Here is a 19,112-nt window from a genome sequence, read left to right as displayed (position 1 = left end):
TGAGCTCCCGTTCTCTTCCACTGAAATCATCTCAGGTCATTTAAGGATGCTGAGAGCAGGTTTTAACAGAAGCTGCCGTTGGAAAGCTTTCACATGCACATTATCAACCATGCAGGAGAGGCTGCGAGGGAGCTGCACCCTCCTGGTTTTAGTGAAACTGAATTTCCTGCAAAGCCAAACTGGGGAATTTTCCATTGATTTCCAGTCAAGCTGGATGCACCTGCAGCCGGAGGCCGAGCGCGAGCAGGCAGATGAAGTGATTATAAAAACATTGTGTGCTGTTTTGTGTCTCTGCTGAGCTGATAAACGAATTGACTTCATCCACCTATCCGCCCAAACACTGCTAAGCTGTGCTGACAGCGCCATTCACACACACACACACACACACACACACACACACACACACACACACACACACTGAGAGGGAGGCACCTACCAATAATGCCGTGAAACCGGTTTGTTGCTATGGAGGCTTTCTCCTCTCCTGTTCCGGTCTGCTCCGGTGGATCCAGGCGGGCTGCGCCGCTACGGCCGAGCGGACCCGGGCCGAGCCGCTCCGCTGAGCCGGGATTCAGGGATGCAGCAGCAGCAGCAGCAGCAGCGGCGGCGGCGGCGGCGGCAGGTCGCACCGGCGGAGGACCGGGATGCACCGAGACAGGCGGCGGACAGCAGCATGGCCGCTGCAGCAGAGAGAGGAGAGACCGGCTGAACACCCCCTCCCATCCCCGCCCCTCCCCTCTCATCCGCGGCTGTACGTGATGACAGACGTCCCTCCTCCTCCTCCTCCTCCTCCTCTCTCCTCCTCTCTGTCTTTTGTCTGTCTCTCATATTCAAATCCACTTGATGTTATTGTCTTCTTATCAAACCCTACATTCATGCAGCCAGACATACAAACAAAAACATTCAAATTAAAGGAAAAATGCCTGAAAAATTATTGTAAAGGACATTTTGAAATCAGGGTTTTTGACAGTTTGATGCTCAAATTGCAAAATAGGAAGCAGAAAAGAAACAATGCAGCTCACAACTCCTGTAAAATGTTATTTTCTACAATCAATTATGTTTCACTTAGATGAAATATGTGTTAATTGTTATACATACTTGATTTTAGTTATGTAAAAGTAGTCATATCAAAGTGTGTGTCTTTAAATTTACTGATGCGCTGATGCCTTTATTTCAATTTAAAGTAGCAGCTGTTAAAAGTGGAGCTAATTTTAACTATTTTTAGTGTAATCTTTAATAATACATCAGAATTTTATATTTTGTATCAATAATCCGAATCTGCAAAGTGATTAAAGCTTTAAAATAAAGTAAAAAGTGCAAATTTTCCTCTGAAATATGGAGTAGAAGTATAAAATAGCAGAAAAAGGAATTATAAAGTAATTTAAAATTTTTATTACGTTGAAAAAGTAAATGTATTTGGTTACTTTTCACCTCTGGATGTTTTGTTGGAGCCAGGCTAGCAGTTTCCCCCTGTTCCCAGTCTTTATGCTAAGCTAAGCTAAGCTAGCCGGCTGCAGCTTCATATTTAACGTACTGTAAACTGTAAAAGAAGCAAACGACCAAAAAGAAAATGTAAGTTAACGGTTGCAACGTCAATAATGCCACTGAATAAAAGATGATAAATTACTGTAATGGCCGAAGTGATAAATAATTCTCCACCATTAGTGCGTTAAATATTTGATGAGGCGGTGGAGGGCGTGGCCCAACATGCGTTACCGTTGACTTCACTTCTTGTGCTGCTGTTGTCACTTTATGTTAAACATTTGCTTTGTCTCTCGTCTCATTACGACAGACAGACGTGAAGTGGAACCGACGATCCGTAGAAACAGAACATTTGACGTCTGCTTCAAAAACTCTTAAACTTCCTGAAGATTTTTCACAGTTGCAGGTAAAAAAAAAGGGAACTTCCCACCTTTACAAACATTATAAACTAAAAAAATTAATGTATGTAGAAGCTTAAAAAGGAGAAATGAGAGGAATTATGGGAAAAACTGTTTCTCTCTATATGTCATATGTAGCTTTTACTCCTCAGTGCCGACTGTAACGTCCAAGCCGTCACTTGTTCTGTGTTCATTTATAATAAAACACAGATAAAGTACCCCCCCGACCCCCCCCCAGCTGAAGATGGTGCCCTCACCCCCCCACCCCACCCCCACTGGAGGTCAGAGGTCACGATGCAGCTATCGAATGTTCCTCAGCAGTGTTGTGTGTCACACCTGCAGCGTCTCCGCTTTCTTTTGTACAACTCTTATTGTCACACACACACTCACACACACACACACACACACACACACACACCCTCAGTGGGTGTGTTTTTGGGGTGGGGTGGGGGGGCGACAGCTGGGGCCCGAGGCAGCCGGCCTGCCCCGCCCCACCCTGCACTGCCAGCGAACCATTCATCCAAACATGACGAGGTGGATGAGACATTATGTCCCCGTGTAGTGTTGTTGTTCTCCATCACTGCTTTTCTTTTATTTTCATATTTCAGTTCAGTTTAGTTTATTTGACAATACAGTTTCATAAAACACATGATTACACACAGAAGGCTAGTTTTCATCTGTAGTCCCCTGGCCATGATGTAAAATACATCTACAAGAGAAAAACATGGTTCGACACTTGATAGGACACTGATGTAACAAATAACATCTACATAACAAACTGTCACACAATATAATACAAGATACATATTCAAACACTTACTATACAATTAAAAACATTACATTTTTATCTAAATGTACTTTTACTTTTTCTCTCTTCTTCTTTTAAATTCATCTTAATCCTTTTGTTTGTTCGTCTCTCAGCTGTGCAGGTAACACCTCTGTTGTTGTTATTGTTAATATTAGATGATCATCTTATAGACCATGATGCATCGCTGGCTATAATTAGCTCGACCTTAAACATCTACAGCAGCAGGAACACTGATCCCAGAAACATCAGATAGAAGAGGAAACGCTGACTTGTCAGACTTTCAGCACAATTTGCTGATTGTGCTCACAAACTTTCACTTAAATCAGGACTTTTAAAAGTATTTTCAGTGAGTGAATGTGGATTTTACAGCCTGCTGTCGCCACACGTTGAGTTAGATGTGAGGACATTTAGTTAATAAACATAGAAAACAAACAGGATTTTATTTATTTATTTTTCACAGTAAAATGAATCCACAAACCTGCTGCCACGTGAGTTCAACAGCTCATTTCACATAAACTAACTCGGATATAATCTGGATTATTTAAAAATCTATCCTGTTAATCCTGTATCCTTTTAGTGTGACTTTCTTTTCTATAGCAATAATCATAATAGTAACACATTTCAGTTGTTTTAAGGATCAATACGTGCGCTTTGAGTATAAATAAAATGTCAGTGTGTTTAAAAAAAGCATCAAAAAATAGGTTCTTCATAAGAAAAGCATGAACATAATAAAGTGCCAACACATATGTCTAATTAAGGTATATATTTCTATACATACTTACATTTTTAAGAGTCTATTCTATACTGAATGCACCCGTTTATTACCTGGTCCGCCTCCATGCTAATTTATTCATAGAAATTGTGGATGAAATTAAGTTTGTAAGGCACCGATTGGAAATAAATCCAAATTATAATGAAAACAATTCACTTTAATTCCAGATTCAGCCTCCTGAAACACACATCTAGACATAATATGTGTAGAATAAATATTATGTCGCTTTTCTGCATTTTTAGGTTTAAATAAAACAATAATAATATAAAAAATGTATCTCTCATAATGGTTAATGTACTCATTTATCACTTATAAGGTAAAAATCCCAAGAAAACAGTCGAATAAAGTTTTGGGTCGTCCAGATTTACACATTTTCAGTGCAGGGTTGCATTATGGGAAATGTAGGACCCACAGTTTATTACCATCACAGTGCTCTCTTGCACCATCTGCTGCTCCCATAGAAGAACTCTGGTTTCATGAAGTTCACTCATTGTAATGTTCATCTTACAGCTGTTTCTCAGTGTAAATAGATCCGTCACTTCCTTTGTATGAACTCAGGGGGTGTTTACTAATGTGACTTGTTTTGGTGACTGAGTTATTTCTGTCCTCAGTTTGGGGAAGAAACATCTTTTTTAACACCTTATATTGTCATTGAAGGTGCCGAATGATGAAGAAAGGTGACTGCATGACCACTCTGGTCCTCTTCGCAAAGAACGAACCCCACAAAGACAGTTTCGGTGAGTTTTGTTTTTGAATTAAAAATAAATTATTAATCATCCGGTGATGTAAAAAAAAAAAAAATTACAAATAAATTCTTGTTTATTTGATGATTTAAAAGAAAATAACAGGTGAATCTGTTATTATGAGATTTTTTTTCAGGGGATGTATGTAAATTACAAATACATTTTGAAAAATTATAAAAAAAATAAAAATAAAAACATAAATCTGTTTAAATATTGTCAAATGGGGGGTGTATTTGAATTACAAGTGAATTATTGATCATCTGATGATTAAAAAAAACATATAAATCTGTTAAGAGATTTTTTTGGGGGGGTGTATTTAAATTACAAATTAAAAAAAAATTAAAGAACAAAACTAAAAACAGCTTCATCTGTTTAAATATTGTCGATCTGATGGCTGCTTCCTGTCTGTCCCACATCAGAAATGATAACAGCAGCTTGTTAAAAGCAAAACTGAACCTTTGAAGAAAAAAACCAGTGACTGTTTTCTTTCAGACTTTTTCATTCTTCGATCCAAAAGGAAAGACGATCAAAGGAATCACTAAGAAACCGTTTTTGATTTTGAGACAAATGACAGATTTACATTTTTTCTGTTGTAGATTACAGGATGATGTTAAGAGCATTTGTACAGTCTGACTCCCTGATAAAAGGATTTTATTTTGTTTGTTTTTAGCTCCTTCAAAGACATTTTAATGGTCCATGCAGAGACGCTGTTGTGTGAATATGAGTCCAGGAGGCCGCCGCTCGGTCCAGGAAGTCCTTCAGGCGCTCTGTAGTTGTTTTTCTGTTGCCCTGCTCGGCTCTCGTCCTGTTTTTGGAGCGACAGCAGCACAGTTTTTAGTGATGAGATTATGGCACGTTCATTTAATATGAATTGGAACTAATAGTTAAATCCAGCTGAAGGACACTTCTGCACCGTAAAACCAACAATCTGCTGAAGACATTAAATATTCTTTCCTCTCAACAGTCACAGAGACATTTATCAAAATGACATCGTTTGACATCAAAATACAAATTTCTACGACAGTTTATCAGGGCCAATGTATTAAGGGTCATAATCTGAGAAAAAACTCTCACACTCAGTTCTTTACTTGTGCAGCCATGTTGCTCACTGTTCTTCTTTCTCACACATTTGTGACTTTATTACTGCAGAGAATATTCAATTTTTTGTCATTTGTGAGTTGTTTTCTTGTAATTTTGCAAATTTAATCTCAGAAAATATTGGAGTTTATTCTCCTAATTTGTGAGTTTTTCCTTGTGAATTTATACCATATTATCATTGTAGTGGTAAAATCATTGCTATAAACATTATAGTTGTAAATTCAGAGTTTTTCCCCCTTTACCCACACTGGCCCTTATATGCTGTGCAGATCTCGAACATTGAAAACTAAAGCTTATATTTATTCAAAAAGACATCTGTCAGCAAACATGGCTTTTTCATCACAGTCCCGTCTCTGCTTTCTTTTCTTAGTCCTCGTAAAATCCAACCCTGAATCAGCCCCTTTTCACAAATATGGAGACAAAAGTCCACGTTTACGTTTTTAATCTGACTTTGACACAGAGATTTTTTTTTGTCCACGGCCATGAAGCACATCGGAACAAGGCCGGAAAAAGAGTAAAGCTCCCGCCCCTGGTTATGTGCCCCCCCCAGGAGGGGAGCCGTCGCTGTCGTCCTCCCAGGACGAGGACGTGAACCCTGCAGGGGCGGAGATGGAGTGCGGGGCGGGGGTGTGGCCGAGGCCCTGATACCGCCCGCTCGAGGTGGGGGAGGAGGGCATCGATGTGGCTGCCACGGCGACGGGGTCCTGGGAGCTCGCCGTGAGGAGGCCGGTGTGCTCGGTGTGTTCGGGTTGAGCTACTGTACCAAAGTACATCTTGTTGGGGCGACCCAGGAAAGTGCGACCTGAGGGGGGGGTCAGGTATTATTATTATTATTAGTACTTCAAGCACTGTGGGTCCAGATTAACATCCTCAAAATTTAGCAGATAGATAAATAAAAACACTGTAAACACAAAAAACAAACTAATTGTCTGCACACATTTCCTACTATTAATATTCAGTAATCAATAATCTGAGACACTCACCAACATGGCGGACCTGCTCGGTGACGTCAGCTCGGATGTCAGAGAAATCCCACATGGCCAGAAAGCTGTCGAAACACGACCCCTCCTCTGCTTCCTGGAGAGGACGAATGAGACGTGAATATGAGATAAAGTGTCTGAATTTAGATTTTTTTTGGTGGATGGTAATGGATGACAAACTCAAATGGAAATATCATATAGCATATAAGATTTCTAAGAATAACGCTGTCCTGAGTGAAGCAAAGTATGAGCAACATAAAGCCATCGTTTATATTACAGGAAAGAGTGGGAAGAACTATTCATGAAGACTATTGAAGGACTATTGAATCTTACAGAGTTGATTGAGTTGATTATTAGTTATGTGCAGGGCAAAAAACAGAGTATTTCCAGAAATTTTAGCTAGCTTAAAGCAGACTTGTGCGTCAGTGGTCGGCATCAAACTGTGGAATTCTCTAGAGGTTGATTTAAGGGGTTGTATGAATATCTTTCAGTTTAAGAAAATGTATAAAAGAAGAATAATCAGACTATATTAAGTATCAGATAATGTTTTTCCATAGTTGATAGAGAATTACTGGCTTTTGATTATGCTTTTCTCATGTCACTGAGTATCTATTTCTACTGATAGATAGATAGATAGATAGATAGATAGATAGATAGATAGATAGATAGATAGATAGATAGATAGATAGATAGATTACCTGTACATATGGTTTGTAGGTGAAGGTGTAGTGGTGAGCGATGGCAGCCAGGAACATCTCTATGCAGATGATGAAGTCCTGTATCAATTAAACAAATCAAACGTCAAAGATCACATGACAGTGAGGGAGAAATATCAATACAGATATTGATTTGTTTTTTTAAGTATGCTGCACCTGCAGGCCAGTGGCCACGGCCTCCACGCTGTCCCAGTCCCACGTGTGTTTGTCAGAGATCACGCCGACCTTCACCAGGAAAGCTATAAAAACAGCCTGCCTGAAAAGAGAGAGGACGCTCGCAACTCAGTACATTTACTCAAGTACTGTAGTTTAGTACAAATCTTAGGCACATATATTTTACTTTAGTATTTCCTTTTTATGCAACTTTACACTTCTACTACTTTTAATCACAGAGACAAATATTGTACTGAAGGATGACGTGTTTCTTTATGGGTGGAGGAATTCGCAACCCATAAAAGAGTTCAGTTCTTTTTACTTTTACTTACATAAAGGATGTGAATACTTCTTCAACCACTGGCCACAACTGGCAACTACTTACATTATTGACTACCTGTTCAGGTTATAAAATATGAGAAAATAGTGAAAAAGAAAGCGGCCACAATTTCAATTTACAAAGATACAAAACAGAGAAAAGCAGATTCTCACCAGAAGGAGACGAACACCACCAGTTTGACGCAGAGGAACTTGCCCACGGGCCTGATGGGAGTCAGCTCTTCTTTGAGGGCTCGGTACAGCAACACCAGGCAGTACATGGCAAACTGGAGGGAGGGAATGAGAAAGAGAGATGTGAAATGTGTGAGTTACAGCATGTGGTGTTGTCAGACATCCTATAAGGAACCAGAAACATGTGCAGGATGTCAAATGGTACAGACAGCTAAGGAAACTCCAATGTAAGATAGTTCTTCAAAGGGTTGTTAAAAGAGGAGGTTCAAGGGTTTGGTGTAGAACCGGGTTTAGGCCAGAGGGCTCAGGACTGTACTTTATGACTACAGGGGTCCTCACAAGTATAGTGAGTGGCTGCAGTGTGTGTGTGTGTGTGTGTCTTCACCAGCTGTGAGATGTTATTGATTATGACCAGGTAGGACCAGGCGTTCCTGAAGCTGAAGTTGGCTTCATCGTAAACCCCACAGAGCTGACAGATCCTGCAGACAGAGAGGGAAACACTCCGATCACACCGTAAACACTCAGCTCCTTGAATACTTGATTGATTGATACATGATTTGTCATTTTGCCGCCTTTAAACAGATCAATGAAAAAGACGAACCCTACTCCTGACCTTTGACCCTCCAGTCAGAGCCGCTGTTGTCTACTCTGGGACAGTTGGTGTGACTAAAGTACTAACACGGCTGTTACCATGGCTACAGTGTTAAAACCACGGTTGCCTGTTCCACACAGCACAGCGTGAAACACTATCACCATGGTTACAGAAAACCACTCACAATGCTCTTAGGTCCTCTACAGGAAAATTACAGTAGTATCACCATGGTTACAGGTGGGGAAAATCTAAGAGGTGTCACTCTGGCACAGCGAGAAACTTGCAGTGCCGTCACCATGGCTACAGTAGGAAACATACAATGGTGTTGCCATGGTTACAGTTCAAAATTCAGAGTGTTGTCACGGTGGCTATGGTAAGAAATCAACAAGTGCTGTCACCATGGTTACAGTGACAAATCTACAGTGGTGTGTCACCATAGTTACAATAAGTAAGTTACAACAGAGTGTTGTCACCATGGCTGTAGTAAAAAATCAGCAGTGTTGTCGCCATGGTTACAGTGAAAAATCTACTGTAGTTACCAAGAGAAACTTACACTGTTATAATGATGGTTACAGTGGGAAATACACAGTGTTGTCACCGTGGTTACAGTAAGAAAATGACAGTGTTGTCGCTCGTTCGGCACCATTAACACTGATACAGCGGTCCCTGTGGTTACCGTGGGAACTGTCCTGTAGGTAAGACACTGTGATAGCTGTCACCGTGGTAACGGAGGGGGACTTACAGTGCTATCACCGTGGTTACGGGTCTGACCACGGTGTACTGGAGGACTCCCAGCTTACACCTGAAGAGCAGCACCCTGACGGAGAGAGGCAGAGACACACTTTAAGATCCATCCAGTGACCCCACACCTGTCCTGCTCTACTAATTAATCTAATCTAAGGATTAACAGGCACAAGATGGCTTCCTCATGTGTTGTTGTAACATTGGTTGTGTGCTACATCACAAATTAATGCTGCACATCCGCCTGATGCACATGAACGCGAATACGTGTCCGGCCTTACTCTCCCATGGGCCACGGCGGGCAGCAGCAGAGCGGGGGCAGGTGAGGCTGCTGCTGCTGGACCTCCAGCATGAGCACCAGGCTGGGGTACTGGTTACTGAGGAAGTTCAGCAGGAAGATCAGGAAGTTGTAGATGACGTAGGCCTCGTAGCACTCCCTGCACGTGTCCACGTAGATGGCGAGGCCGGGATACCGCAGAGCGAGCCACTGCACGGGAGGGCGAGGAGGAGAGAGGGGGAGAGAGGGGGAGAGAGGGGGAGGAGGGTTGTTATTTTTACATGCAGAGACGATGGAGCGTAAAGCAAAGAGAGGAAACGTGAAACGGAGAATGATTGTTTCGACTGTAGAGCTAACACTGTAGTGCGTGTGTGTTTAATGCCCTCTGGTCTTGTGACACTGTCCCATCGTCTCCAATTAAGGTTCGCTGCCATGGCAACGTAATGTAATAGAGCGGTCAGATGACTGTGTGTGTTATTATGACTCACACTGTCCAGACTGTAGATGGGCACCATCCATAGTATTCTGGTGGAGAAAGACAGAGAAGAAGAGAAGAAGAAGAAGAAAGTGTTGTTTTAATAGAAAATAAGAAAATAAATAATAATTAAATGTACACTTCATGTGGTACATCTATTTCTATTGCTCTTCCTCCTTTGTTTCTTCCTCTGTGGTTCCTACTATAAACCCCTCTCGCTCCCTTCTTCTCTCCTCTTTTATGAAGTTTATTTTATTTTAGCCCATTTTACAGCTGTAATCCATCTTATAATTGTTTTTGATAGAACATCTACGACAACTTGTTGATTTCAACGAACTGGAACTTGAAAATAGTTGTTTTAAGGATCACTGCTAGCTTAAAGTTGCAGCAACCAAAGCTAACACCCACTACTGCTATTCTCACCCAGGTGTATGTTGTAGAGAGTTTATTTTGTGTTTGACTCCTTATTTTAACCCAAACCGTCATCTTTTCCTAAACCTAACCAAACTGAAAACTGCTAATGATGAATATGTGAGTTAACTAAGTCGCATGAAAGTCTCAAAAACTACACAACAATCGTAGTGTTTCCAAAATTAAAACCTAAGATGTGCTTTGTCCAGACAAGTCACCACCTGATGCATCCTGGGTAAAATGGGCGGAGCAAGAACACATCCGAGCATTTGGACTGTGCTCGGCTTGATGTGGACTGTGAATGATGGAGTCTCCTTGCCTTCCTTTAAACTACATCCCCTACAGTGAAGTCATACGTGCTCGGCCGCTTCTGGTTGGCTGAGATGAGCTTCCTGTCTAACCAACCCGACACCGAAACCCCCCGGTTACACAGAGAAGACATTTAACAAGCAGCAAGCTGTTCAGAGGTGGTTGGAGTCAGAGGTGTGTGAACCTGATGATCGGCCTCTGCAGCTCCGGCTGGGTGTAGTGCACGATGTGCTGCAGGATCCCCCACAGCGATATCGGGATGGTCAGGAAGACGAACACGCCGGCGATGAACCAGGCTTTGCTGTGAGTCCCGACCTGGAGAGAGAGATGTTCAGAGTCGTCACCCTAAAGGAGGTGAGAGGGGATGAAGGTGGTGGAGGAGGAGGTGGAGGTGGAGGAGGAGGGGGCACCTTGTCTTTCTGCAGCTCCCAGATGCAGAGCGGCACCACGGCCACCAGCAGGAGGGCGTAGAGCACCAGCACCAGCGGGCGGATCCACCTCCTCCACTCTGCACACGAACACGGCATGACGGCGGCTTCACCCTCAGCGCTGACTACAGGCACATCCTGGACCGCAGGGCACACCTGGAGGACGGGTCAGGTAACCAGTTCATTGTGAAATCGTTAATAATATATACACACAACCCAAAATATGATGACGGATCGAGTCAAACATTTGCTTTTTTTTTGTATTTTTGTCAAACTAGAAATATTTACATGTGAATGAGCTTCACGGCACCGAAAAATGACTTAAAATGTTTTTTAAATCCATAATTTAAACCCCCCTTGGAGCTTCAGCTAATTTAATTTATATTAGTGTGTTTTGTTTATGGTGCTTGGAGGAAACAACATACTGAATTTAGAGCGAAATCCAATTCGCCAAATGATTAAAATCAAGATTAAAACATAAAAATATATTACATTTATTTCACTGTTGGATTTGTTTAGTGTGGTTTTCAATAAAAACTGATTTTTAGAGAGAAAATTAGAAAAAAAAAACATTTTTTAGTACTTTCCATGATTGCACATTGTTGTCATACAGCAACAATTAACCAACTACCCTCTCCCCCTTATGTTTTCTCTCAAATTGTGTCAAATATTTCCATTATTTAAGCAATTTTAAGTAATAAAAACACATGAAACAGTGTTTTTATCGTGTTTAAATAATAATTGAGGCATCAGAGGGACGTACTGTGTAAAAACTGCAGTGTCATGGACGTTAAAATGCCATTAAACATTTAATGTCAGCACATAACTATGTTAACATGCAATGAGGTCACTGTTTACGTCCCACTAGTGATCACAGAGCGACATTACAGAGATATTAGTGTATTTTTGGATAAAAAAAAACATTTTTACAGACAGAACAGGTCATTAAAGGAATAAAACACCTGATAAAATGATGAACTGACATTAAATATTGAAGGATTTGGTCCGCTGAGGATGAAGATGTTCACTCAGACTGACGGCTGGCCTGTTTTCCTCCTCGGTCCTGCTTCTGTTACCAGGCAACGCATCTCTCCTCCGCCCAAACCTCCGCTCAGCTGATCGATCAGCTCCGATCCGATCAGCGATGCTCTCCGATCGATCAGAGTGTCCCTCGGTCCGTGGCAGCCCTCCCAGGATTCAGGCTGCAGCTGATGTCCGCCTCCGTCCTCCTGTTTCCCGTGTTTACGCTCCCACGTGACGGGGAGGCATCCCTCTCTCCTTCAGTCACGTGGCTGGAGAGGAAGCAGCGTTCACCCCAAACATTTAATTATCCTAATTTAAGAGTTTATTTTAGAATGGATTTATTTGTTTGTTTGGTTATTTATTTTTATCTATTTATTCATTAATTGTTTTATTTATATTTTTTATTTATTTAATCCATTTTTATTTATTTATTTAATCTATTTTTATTTATTTACTAATGCTTTATTTAAGCAATTATTTAATATTATTAATTTATTATATTTTTATTGATTTTTTGTTTTATTCCTTCAGGTCTAAAAATAGCAGCTAAATAAAGAGAACAGCTTCATTTCAGTGTAAATAAATACATACATTTTACATTACAGAGGCCTTTAGGTGACACCTGCACTATAACCACATCTAGACGCTTCTTCTGTTAGGTAAAATCATCATAACTCTATTTCACACATAGTTATATCAAAAAATAGGATAGAATAAGACACAAACACATAAAAACATAGATAAAATATGCAATATGTATAATAATAGATTATATTATTTGTATATTAGATTATAGGAACTACAGATTATATTATATGTCTGTCTGTCTATATCTTGACAGATTGACATGAAATTTGTTTCACACATTCGTAATCCCCTTCAGGACGACTTCTATTAACTTTGTTCATCATTATACAAACTGGCGTCTTGCGTCAGCCTCAGTTCACTGAATCAAAGCAGATGTTTAACACACACACACCTGGACAGATGTTTGTGAGAGCTTTGAGAATATAGGTTTATTGATCAATACAAATTTATAATTTAATGTAAAAAAGAAAAACACACATAAACTGCAGCTGTCAGTGAGGTTTGCTGTGATGCTGCTGAATCCTCATCAGCTTGTTCATATTGTGTGGGACATAATGACACATCCGGCCTCTAGGTGCCGCTAGTGCGCCTTTAGACGCCAGACATGTTTTATTTCTGCACAGATGAAGTTACACTGGAATATTTTACACATAAAAACAGGACAGTAAACACACCACGTGGCTATTTTCATGCCTTTATAGTGTGGAATGTATCATCGTACAGTAATTAGTCATAAAATATGATATTTAAACTGAATAAATACACTATGAAAAGGTTAAAAGCATTAAACATAAGCGCGTATAGTGGTTATCTGTTGTTTCACACACAGTCACAGTCTCTTGGTGGTGCTGCTGGTGGTGCGCTTGCAGGCGAACGCCCTCAGTGGTCAGTGTGTTTGTACTGCAGGCTCGTCCCGTGGTGGAGAGGCATCATACTGTTGGAGAGAGAGCCAGAATAACACCAGCAACACAGACAGGACTGGAGAGAGAGAGGGGGGAGAGGGGGGAGACAGAGGTTGATTAAAGGGGGACTCCAGCGATTTAGCGCTGCATCAACATAAAGCTGAAGGAGGTTAAAACTGCAGCTGCAGATCTGTTTTAGCTCAAGTCGACACTTCGTTCTACTTAACTGATGATTAAATCAACTCTGTTCTGGGCTTCATCTGCTGACACTGAGGGGGGACGGGGAGTTGTTTTTATCATCAGTTTTTATCATTAAACATCATCCTTTTTGACCATTTACACTTGTACAACTATTTTCTATATAAAATAAAGAGGTTTTTTTCATATCATAAAAAAATATAAAGTTTCTTTCTTAAACCAGTTTGAAAAAAATATTCCATATCGGACCAAAATAGTCGTATTCATATAGAATAAATGAGTTTCTGTTTCTGGGGAAGCTTAAATAAAGTCTGAGACCCTGATGATGTCATAGTGATGCTAAATGTTGCATTATGGGAAATGAAGTTTCAGTGGCTCAGACACACATTTCAGAAAACACCAAAAAGGTCAAATGTGCTGGCGATAACTAGAAGAGCTTTTCTGAATTCATGCAAGTAAAAAGTTTTACAATACGTTTAAAATATGGAGAGAGAAACGAGAACATGAATAAATAAATAAATAAATAAATACAACTAACTAAATAAAAGAAAAAAGAAATAAGTAAAACTGAATAAATACTATTGACTAATTAACTGAATAATTAATTAAATATATAAAACTAAATAAATAAACTAAAGTCGTAAATAAAACTAACTAACTAACTAAATAGATAAATAAATAAATAAAAAGCTCCCTCAGATTGTTTTGGAAAGCAGGCGGACGTCTCGTGACCTCTCTGTGTAAAGTTGGTGGACTGCCCCTTTAAGTGGACATGTCGCTGGTCACTTCCCACAAGTCTTCCATCAAAGGTCACGACCTCCCTGTGCTTATCTACGTCTCACGCCCTCCGACCCTGTGACCTCACTGTCATGTCACTCTGACTTAAACAGAGGCAGCGACCCACAGTTTGGACATCAACACACACACACACACACACACACACACACACACACACACACACACACACACACACACAGCAATGTCTTTACCTTGAAGCAGTTTTTGAACTTCTTGGAGACAAAGAAGAGGATTATGGGATTGATGCAGGAGTTGATGGTCGCCATGTTGATGCTGAAGTAGTCGAGCACCAACAAGAAACTGCGACCACAGAAGAAGAACGTGTGACATCAGCCTTTAAGTCAGTGACAGCACTTAAAGTAGTAAAATGTTCCCGTCAGTGTTTCTGCTGCATTCACGTGTTCATGTTGTATTTTACTGCTGTAGATGTTTTAGGTTTTAACTACTTTATATCTTTTCATCTACAGCAATGCATCATGGGACCCAATGGGCCCAATGATGATGTTTGTAGAGTCCGTTTTCCAGCTGATCCACGAGGGTTTGAAATGCTTAAAAAAACTGCACGAAAGGACGAGTTCACGGCCTAAAACTGCACCAGAGAGGCAGAAATAAAGAGTGAATACGACAACCAGGTATCTGTTCTGTGACTGTGTGTGTCTTCTTGTCTTTGCTACATAGTGAGGACCATAGCAAGGACAGGTGAGGACATCTTTGGAAAGTGGGGACATTTTGGTCAGTGCTCACAACTTCAAAGGGCTGTTTTAGGTTTCAGACTTTTAAGGTTAGAAGTAGGTTTGGGTTAAAGCTTAAGGAGACAGTGTTTTTAGTATAAAAATGGTTTATAAGTGCCCTCTTTGGTTAAAATATAGGAATAACCTGGGCACTGCCAATATGGGATGAACTTAATCCTAACTTAACTTAGTCCTAAATATGAAATGTCTATTATAGATACTGTAAATATAGAATATAAGATGTTGCTATAGAAAAAGATCTTTTCTACGTGCCGTGAGATGAATCAAAAGAACATAATGGTGGATACAGGGGAATAAGTAAGATAGTAAAATGTGGGGCCAAAAACAACCAACATCGTAAAATGGTAAGAAATAAGAGCTTAAGAAAGGCATTAGGTGTTTAGTTAAGGTTAGGGTGAGGGGCATTAATGATAAGGACGGTCCTCACAAAGGAAGAAGTATAAGTATATGTGTGTGTGTGTGTGTGTGTGTGTGTGTGTGTTTGTACACCTACTTTAACAGTTCGCAGCGATGTGCATCGTGGGATTGGTAGACGGTTCTCTTCAGCAGGCGACTCAGGTGGAGCGGAAACCAGCAGAGAGCAAAGATCACCACCAGGCAGAACACCGCTTTGGCAACTTCTCTTCGCTGTGGAGACACACTCGCCTTAGAGGACGCCTGGTGTGTAGAAACTGAAGCATGTGTGTGTGTGTGTGTGTGTTTACCTGCTTCAGGTGTTCACTCAGTGCGATCCTCAGGCTTCCTTTCTGGTGTCGGAGCATCTCGCAGGTCATCAGGCCGTAGAAAACAGCCGTGCAGGCCAGAGGTACGCAGAAGTAGAAGCCAAACAGCCACCAGTCCTTCGCATCCCGGTAGAACTGGAACGTGGAGAAAGGTGGAGCATAAAAAACCTGTCCAGACTTTTTAGAACTTCTTTAAAAGTTTCTGCAGAAACGTCAGAAAATCCACAATCTCAAAAACACTCGTTTGAACATTTGAAAGGAGTAAATCTAAAGAGAACATCTCCTTTTATGTCTTTTTGCTTTTTTATTCATTGATTTATTTTTTGATTTCATTGATTCCCTAGGTTTCTTTAGAACCAGGATGTAGAGAATCCTTAGAACATTTTGTAATTCTCCAAAATCCTCTAAAAGAACCATCATGACATTTGCTCATGAGTGAAAGTCAGTGTTTTCCTTCTCCGTCCTGGAACTAGAGCCCCACCGCGATCCAGAACTAATATTGACGTTCACACGGAATTCTGGCAAAATTCTAGAACCCTCACACATTCTTTTGTATCGTTTAACAATGTAAAACTTATTGTCAACATTCTAGAATCCTCAAAACGTTCTAGAAGCCTGACTAACTGTGGCACCGTCGTACGGTTTTACAAACCCTCTGACCTCCCAGGACCTCTGTAACGGACCGGGCCTAAAACCTTAAAGAGCAGGTTGGAACCACTAGATGATTCTTGCACAGTTTATCATTTTAGAACAACCTTTAGCCACTAGAACCACTAGATCGTCGTCTTTGTTGATTCTATCTTTTGGCCGACTGGAACACTGATAAGTCTTTACTGACTCCAGCTGAATTGATCTGAAGAGACCATTCAGCAGGTCAGCTGACCCAGGTCCAGTTCTGAGTGCCCGGGCAGGCTGTGTTTAGTCCCAGTCGCGACCTGGAGATGTAAACAGGAAATGATGCTCTAAACGATGCGAGTTAAAGAGACCTCGCCCTGAAACACAAAAACAAAGAGTTCATGGACGTGGACCAAAGAGTCCGTTTATTTTCCCCACAGAGACCCTTCATCATGCAGACGAGTCGGGATCAAACCCCCCCCACTCGACTCTGTGCTTTTACCCATGACCTATTAAGTTATGTTACTTCATCATCAACTTCATTCAGAATTCAGAATTCAGAGCAGACTTACACTAAGTTATACATTAACCAGAGAAGGCTCCGCAAAATGTTACCAATGTGATGATTCTGAGAAAGTTATTAAAGGTCCTACATCAGCAAAATTATTATATATTTATATTTATTTATATTTCAATGTAAATATGTGTCCTCAGTGTGTCTACAGACCCTCTGACACCCTAATATATTCATCCTTCAGTCCACCAGAGATGTTCTCCAAAGGTTCTCAGTTCACACCATAACGGGTTCTGCTGTGTTTTAATATTAAAACACTGAATCATATTTTAGTCCTGAAGGAAAACTGTTTTCGTGAGGGAGGATGTGGTTTACAGAAGCTATCAACACACTGACGTACACACACACACACACACACACACACACACACACTTACAGTCATGAAGGGCGACTTGGGCTGCAGCATGCAGGTCGTCATGGTGACGTTCTTGTAGTCGAAGGTGACCATGTCGAAGCCGATGGCCTCCGGCACGGCCAGCACCATGGACAGCAGCCAGATCACCACGATCTCCACCGCAGTCACCGTGGGAAGACCTGTGCCCTGCACCCGCGACCAGGACGCCACCGCACGATACCTGGGCACAAGGGAAGGTGAGGTGAGGTGAGGTGAGGAAGTGACTTCTAATTTGTTCCTAATTGAAAAATAATGGTTTGTTCTTCATGTCTGCACAGTAAAAATAAGCAACCTGTTAGCATAAAGGCCATAAACAGGTGTAAAGCTACCTACCTACAGCACTTAGTGTGTGTGTGTGTGTGTGTGTGTGTGTGTGTGTGTGTGTGTGTGTGTGTGTGTGTGTGTGTGTGTGTGTGTGAGTGTGTGTGTGTGTGTGTGTCACCTGTCCACGCTCAGAGCACACAGGTTGAGGACGGTGATGCCCACTGATGTCTTCTGCAGGAAAGGAAACAGCTTACAGAGGAAGAGGCCGAACACACTGTCGGCGAACGGCCACCGCATCGCCAGGAGCTACACACACACACACACACACACACACACACACACACACACACCACCAACAAAGCATTAACCTAATGTCACAGTCTCTGTGTGTATTTGTGTGTTATCTTGGTCAGTGGGATATTTTAGTGCTGTTATCTGTGTAACACTCAACCTCCTGACTGAGACACACAACACACACAGCTACCACACCCACAATGCATTGCTGCTCCTGTGTTTACCGGGGAGGCAAAACTAAAGTATGTGCAGCTGGTTAAAGATTACGGTGTCATTATTTGAAATTTCATTGCAAATTCGCATCAGAAAAACAGAAAAGGTTGTGAGAAAGTGACCAAGAACCCAAAACCGTCAGTGTAAACACGAGTAGCAACATGCTAATGCGCCGTACCTTGTAGACGTTGATTGGTATGTCGATGGCGATGTATATCAGGTCTCCCAGGGCCAGGCTGGCTATCAGAGCATTGGGCCCGTTCCTCATGCTTTTATTTTGGTAGATAATCCTGAGCAGGGTGGCGTTTCCAATGATCCCCACAGCAAAGATCACGCAGGATATCACCGTGTTGATGTACTTGAAGGCTGTTTTGATCGACGTGCCGTGGACGCAGCTGGGCGGCGACACCGGGCGCACCTGAACTGCCTGGGAGACGTTCGAGGACGTGGACAAGGAGGGATGGGATGGAGGTTTTCTTTCATGTTTGTGCCGCAGCTTGCTGTGCTTTGACCTTCCTTTTTCCAGAGAGGGCGGGGGCTTGTTCATGGTTTCTTGCACCAGATGCAGCTCTCTCTCCGAGGCCTGGATAAGACGGTCCTGCGCCAGTCCAAGAGGAGGGTCGGTGCCACGCAAATCAGGCAGGTCTGGCATCACTGGATCTGACGGGGACGACTCAGACGAAGCGTTTCTGAGGCAACAAACCGGATCAACGAACTCCAAACACCAGACAAGCAGCAGCACGGTAAACATCCCGGGCACGGACGGAGAACCCTTTCCTGAAGCCATCATGGGCCCTGCTGTGACTCCTGAACCGAACCCTCTGAAATCCTACAGCGAACTTTGGAACCTGCTGCGTTTCCAGAACTTGCTGAAGAACAGAT

General features: G+C 41.7%; 2 protein-coding genes across 2 annotated transcripts; both read right to left on the bottom strand.

Annotated features, from left to right (window-relative positions):
- Positions 1 to 5,828: 5,828 nt before the first annotated feature.
- On the bottom strand, positions 5,829 to 10,992 carry LOC139222942 (transmembrane protein 184C-like). The gene is made up of 11 exons (XM_070854853.1): positions 10,876 to 10,992; positions 10,650 to 10,780; positions 9,759 to 9,795; positions 9,275 to 9,480; positions 8,995 to 9,069; positions 8,046 to 8,139; positions 7,643 to 7,755; positions 7,154 to 7,253; positions 6,980 to 7,057; positions 6,285 to 6,378; positions 5,829 to 6,103 (listed from the first exon to the last, which is right to left on the bottom strand). The coding sequence occupies exons 1-11, from the start codon at positions 10,990 to 10,992 to the stop codon at positions 5,835 to 5,837; spliced, it is 1,314 nt and encodes a 437-aa protein (XP_070710954.1). The 3' UTR covers positions 5,829 to 5,834.
- A 2,017-nt stretch (positions 10,993 to 13,009) lies between these two features.
- LOC139223207 (endothelin receptor type B-like) lies at positions 13,010 to 19,017 on the bottom strand. The gene is made up of 7 exons (XM_070855180.1): positions 18,409 to 19,017; positions 17,902 to 18,029; positions 17,442 to 17,640; positions 15,859 to 16,011; positions 15,648 to 15,781; positions 14,594 to 14,702; positions 13,010 to 13,482 (listed from the first exon to the last, which is right to left on the bottom strand). Exons 1-7 carry the CDS (start codon positions 19,015 to 19,017, stop codon positions 13,384 to 13,386), a joined length of 1,431 nt encoding a protein of 476 aa, XP_070711281.1. The 3' UTR covers positions 13,010 to 13,383.
- Positions 19,018 to 19,112: the final 95 nt, after the last annotated feature.

The sequence above is a fragment of the Pempheris klunzingeri genome, chromosome 23, assembly GCF_042242105.1.
Source record: "Pempheris klunzingeri isolate RE-2024b chromosome 23, fPemKlu1.hap1, whole genome shotgun sequence".
NCBI classification, from domain to species: domain Eukaryota; kingdom Metazoa; phylum Chordata; class Actinopteri; order Acropomatiformes; family Pempheridae; genus Pempheris; species Pempheris klunzingeri.
Note: the sequence above shows the minus strand (reverse complement) of the source record. Positions and strands in the feature narration are given on the sequence as shown.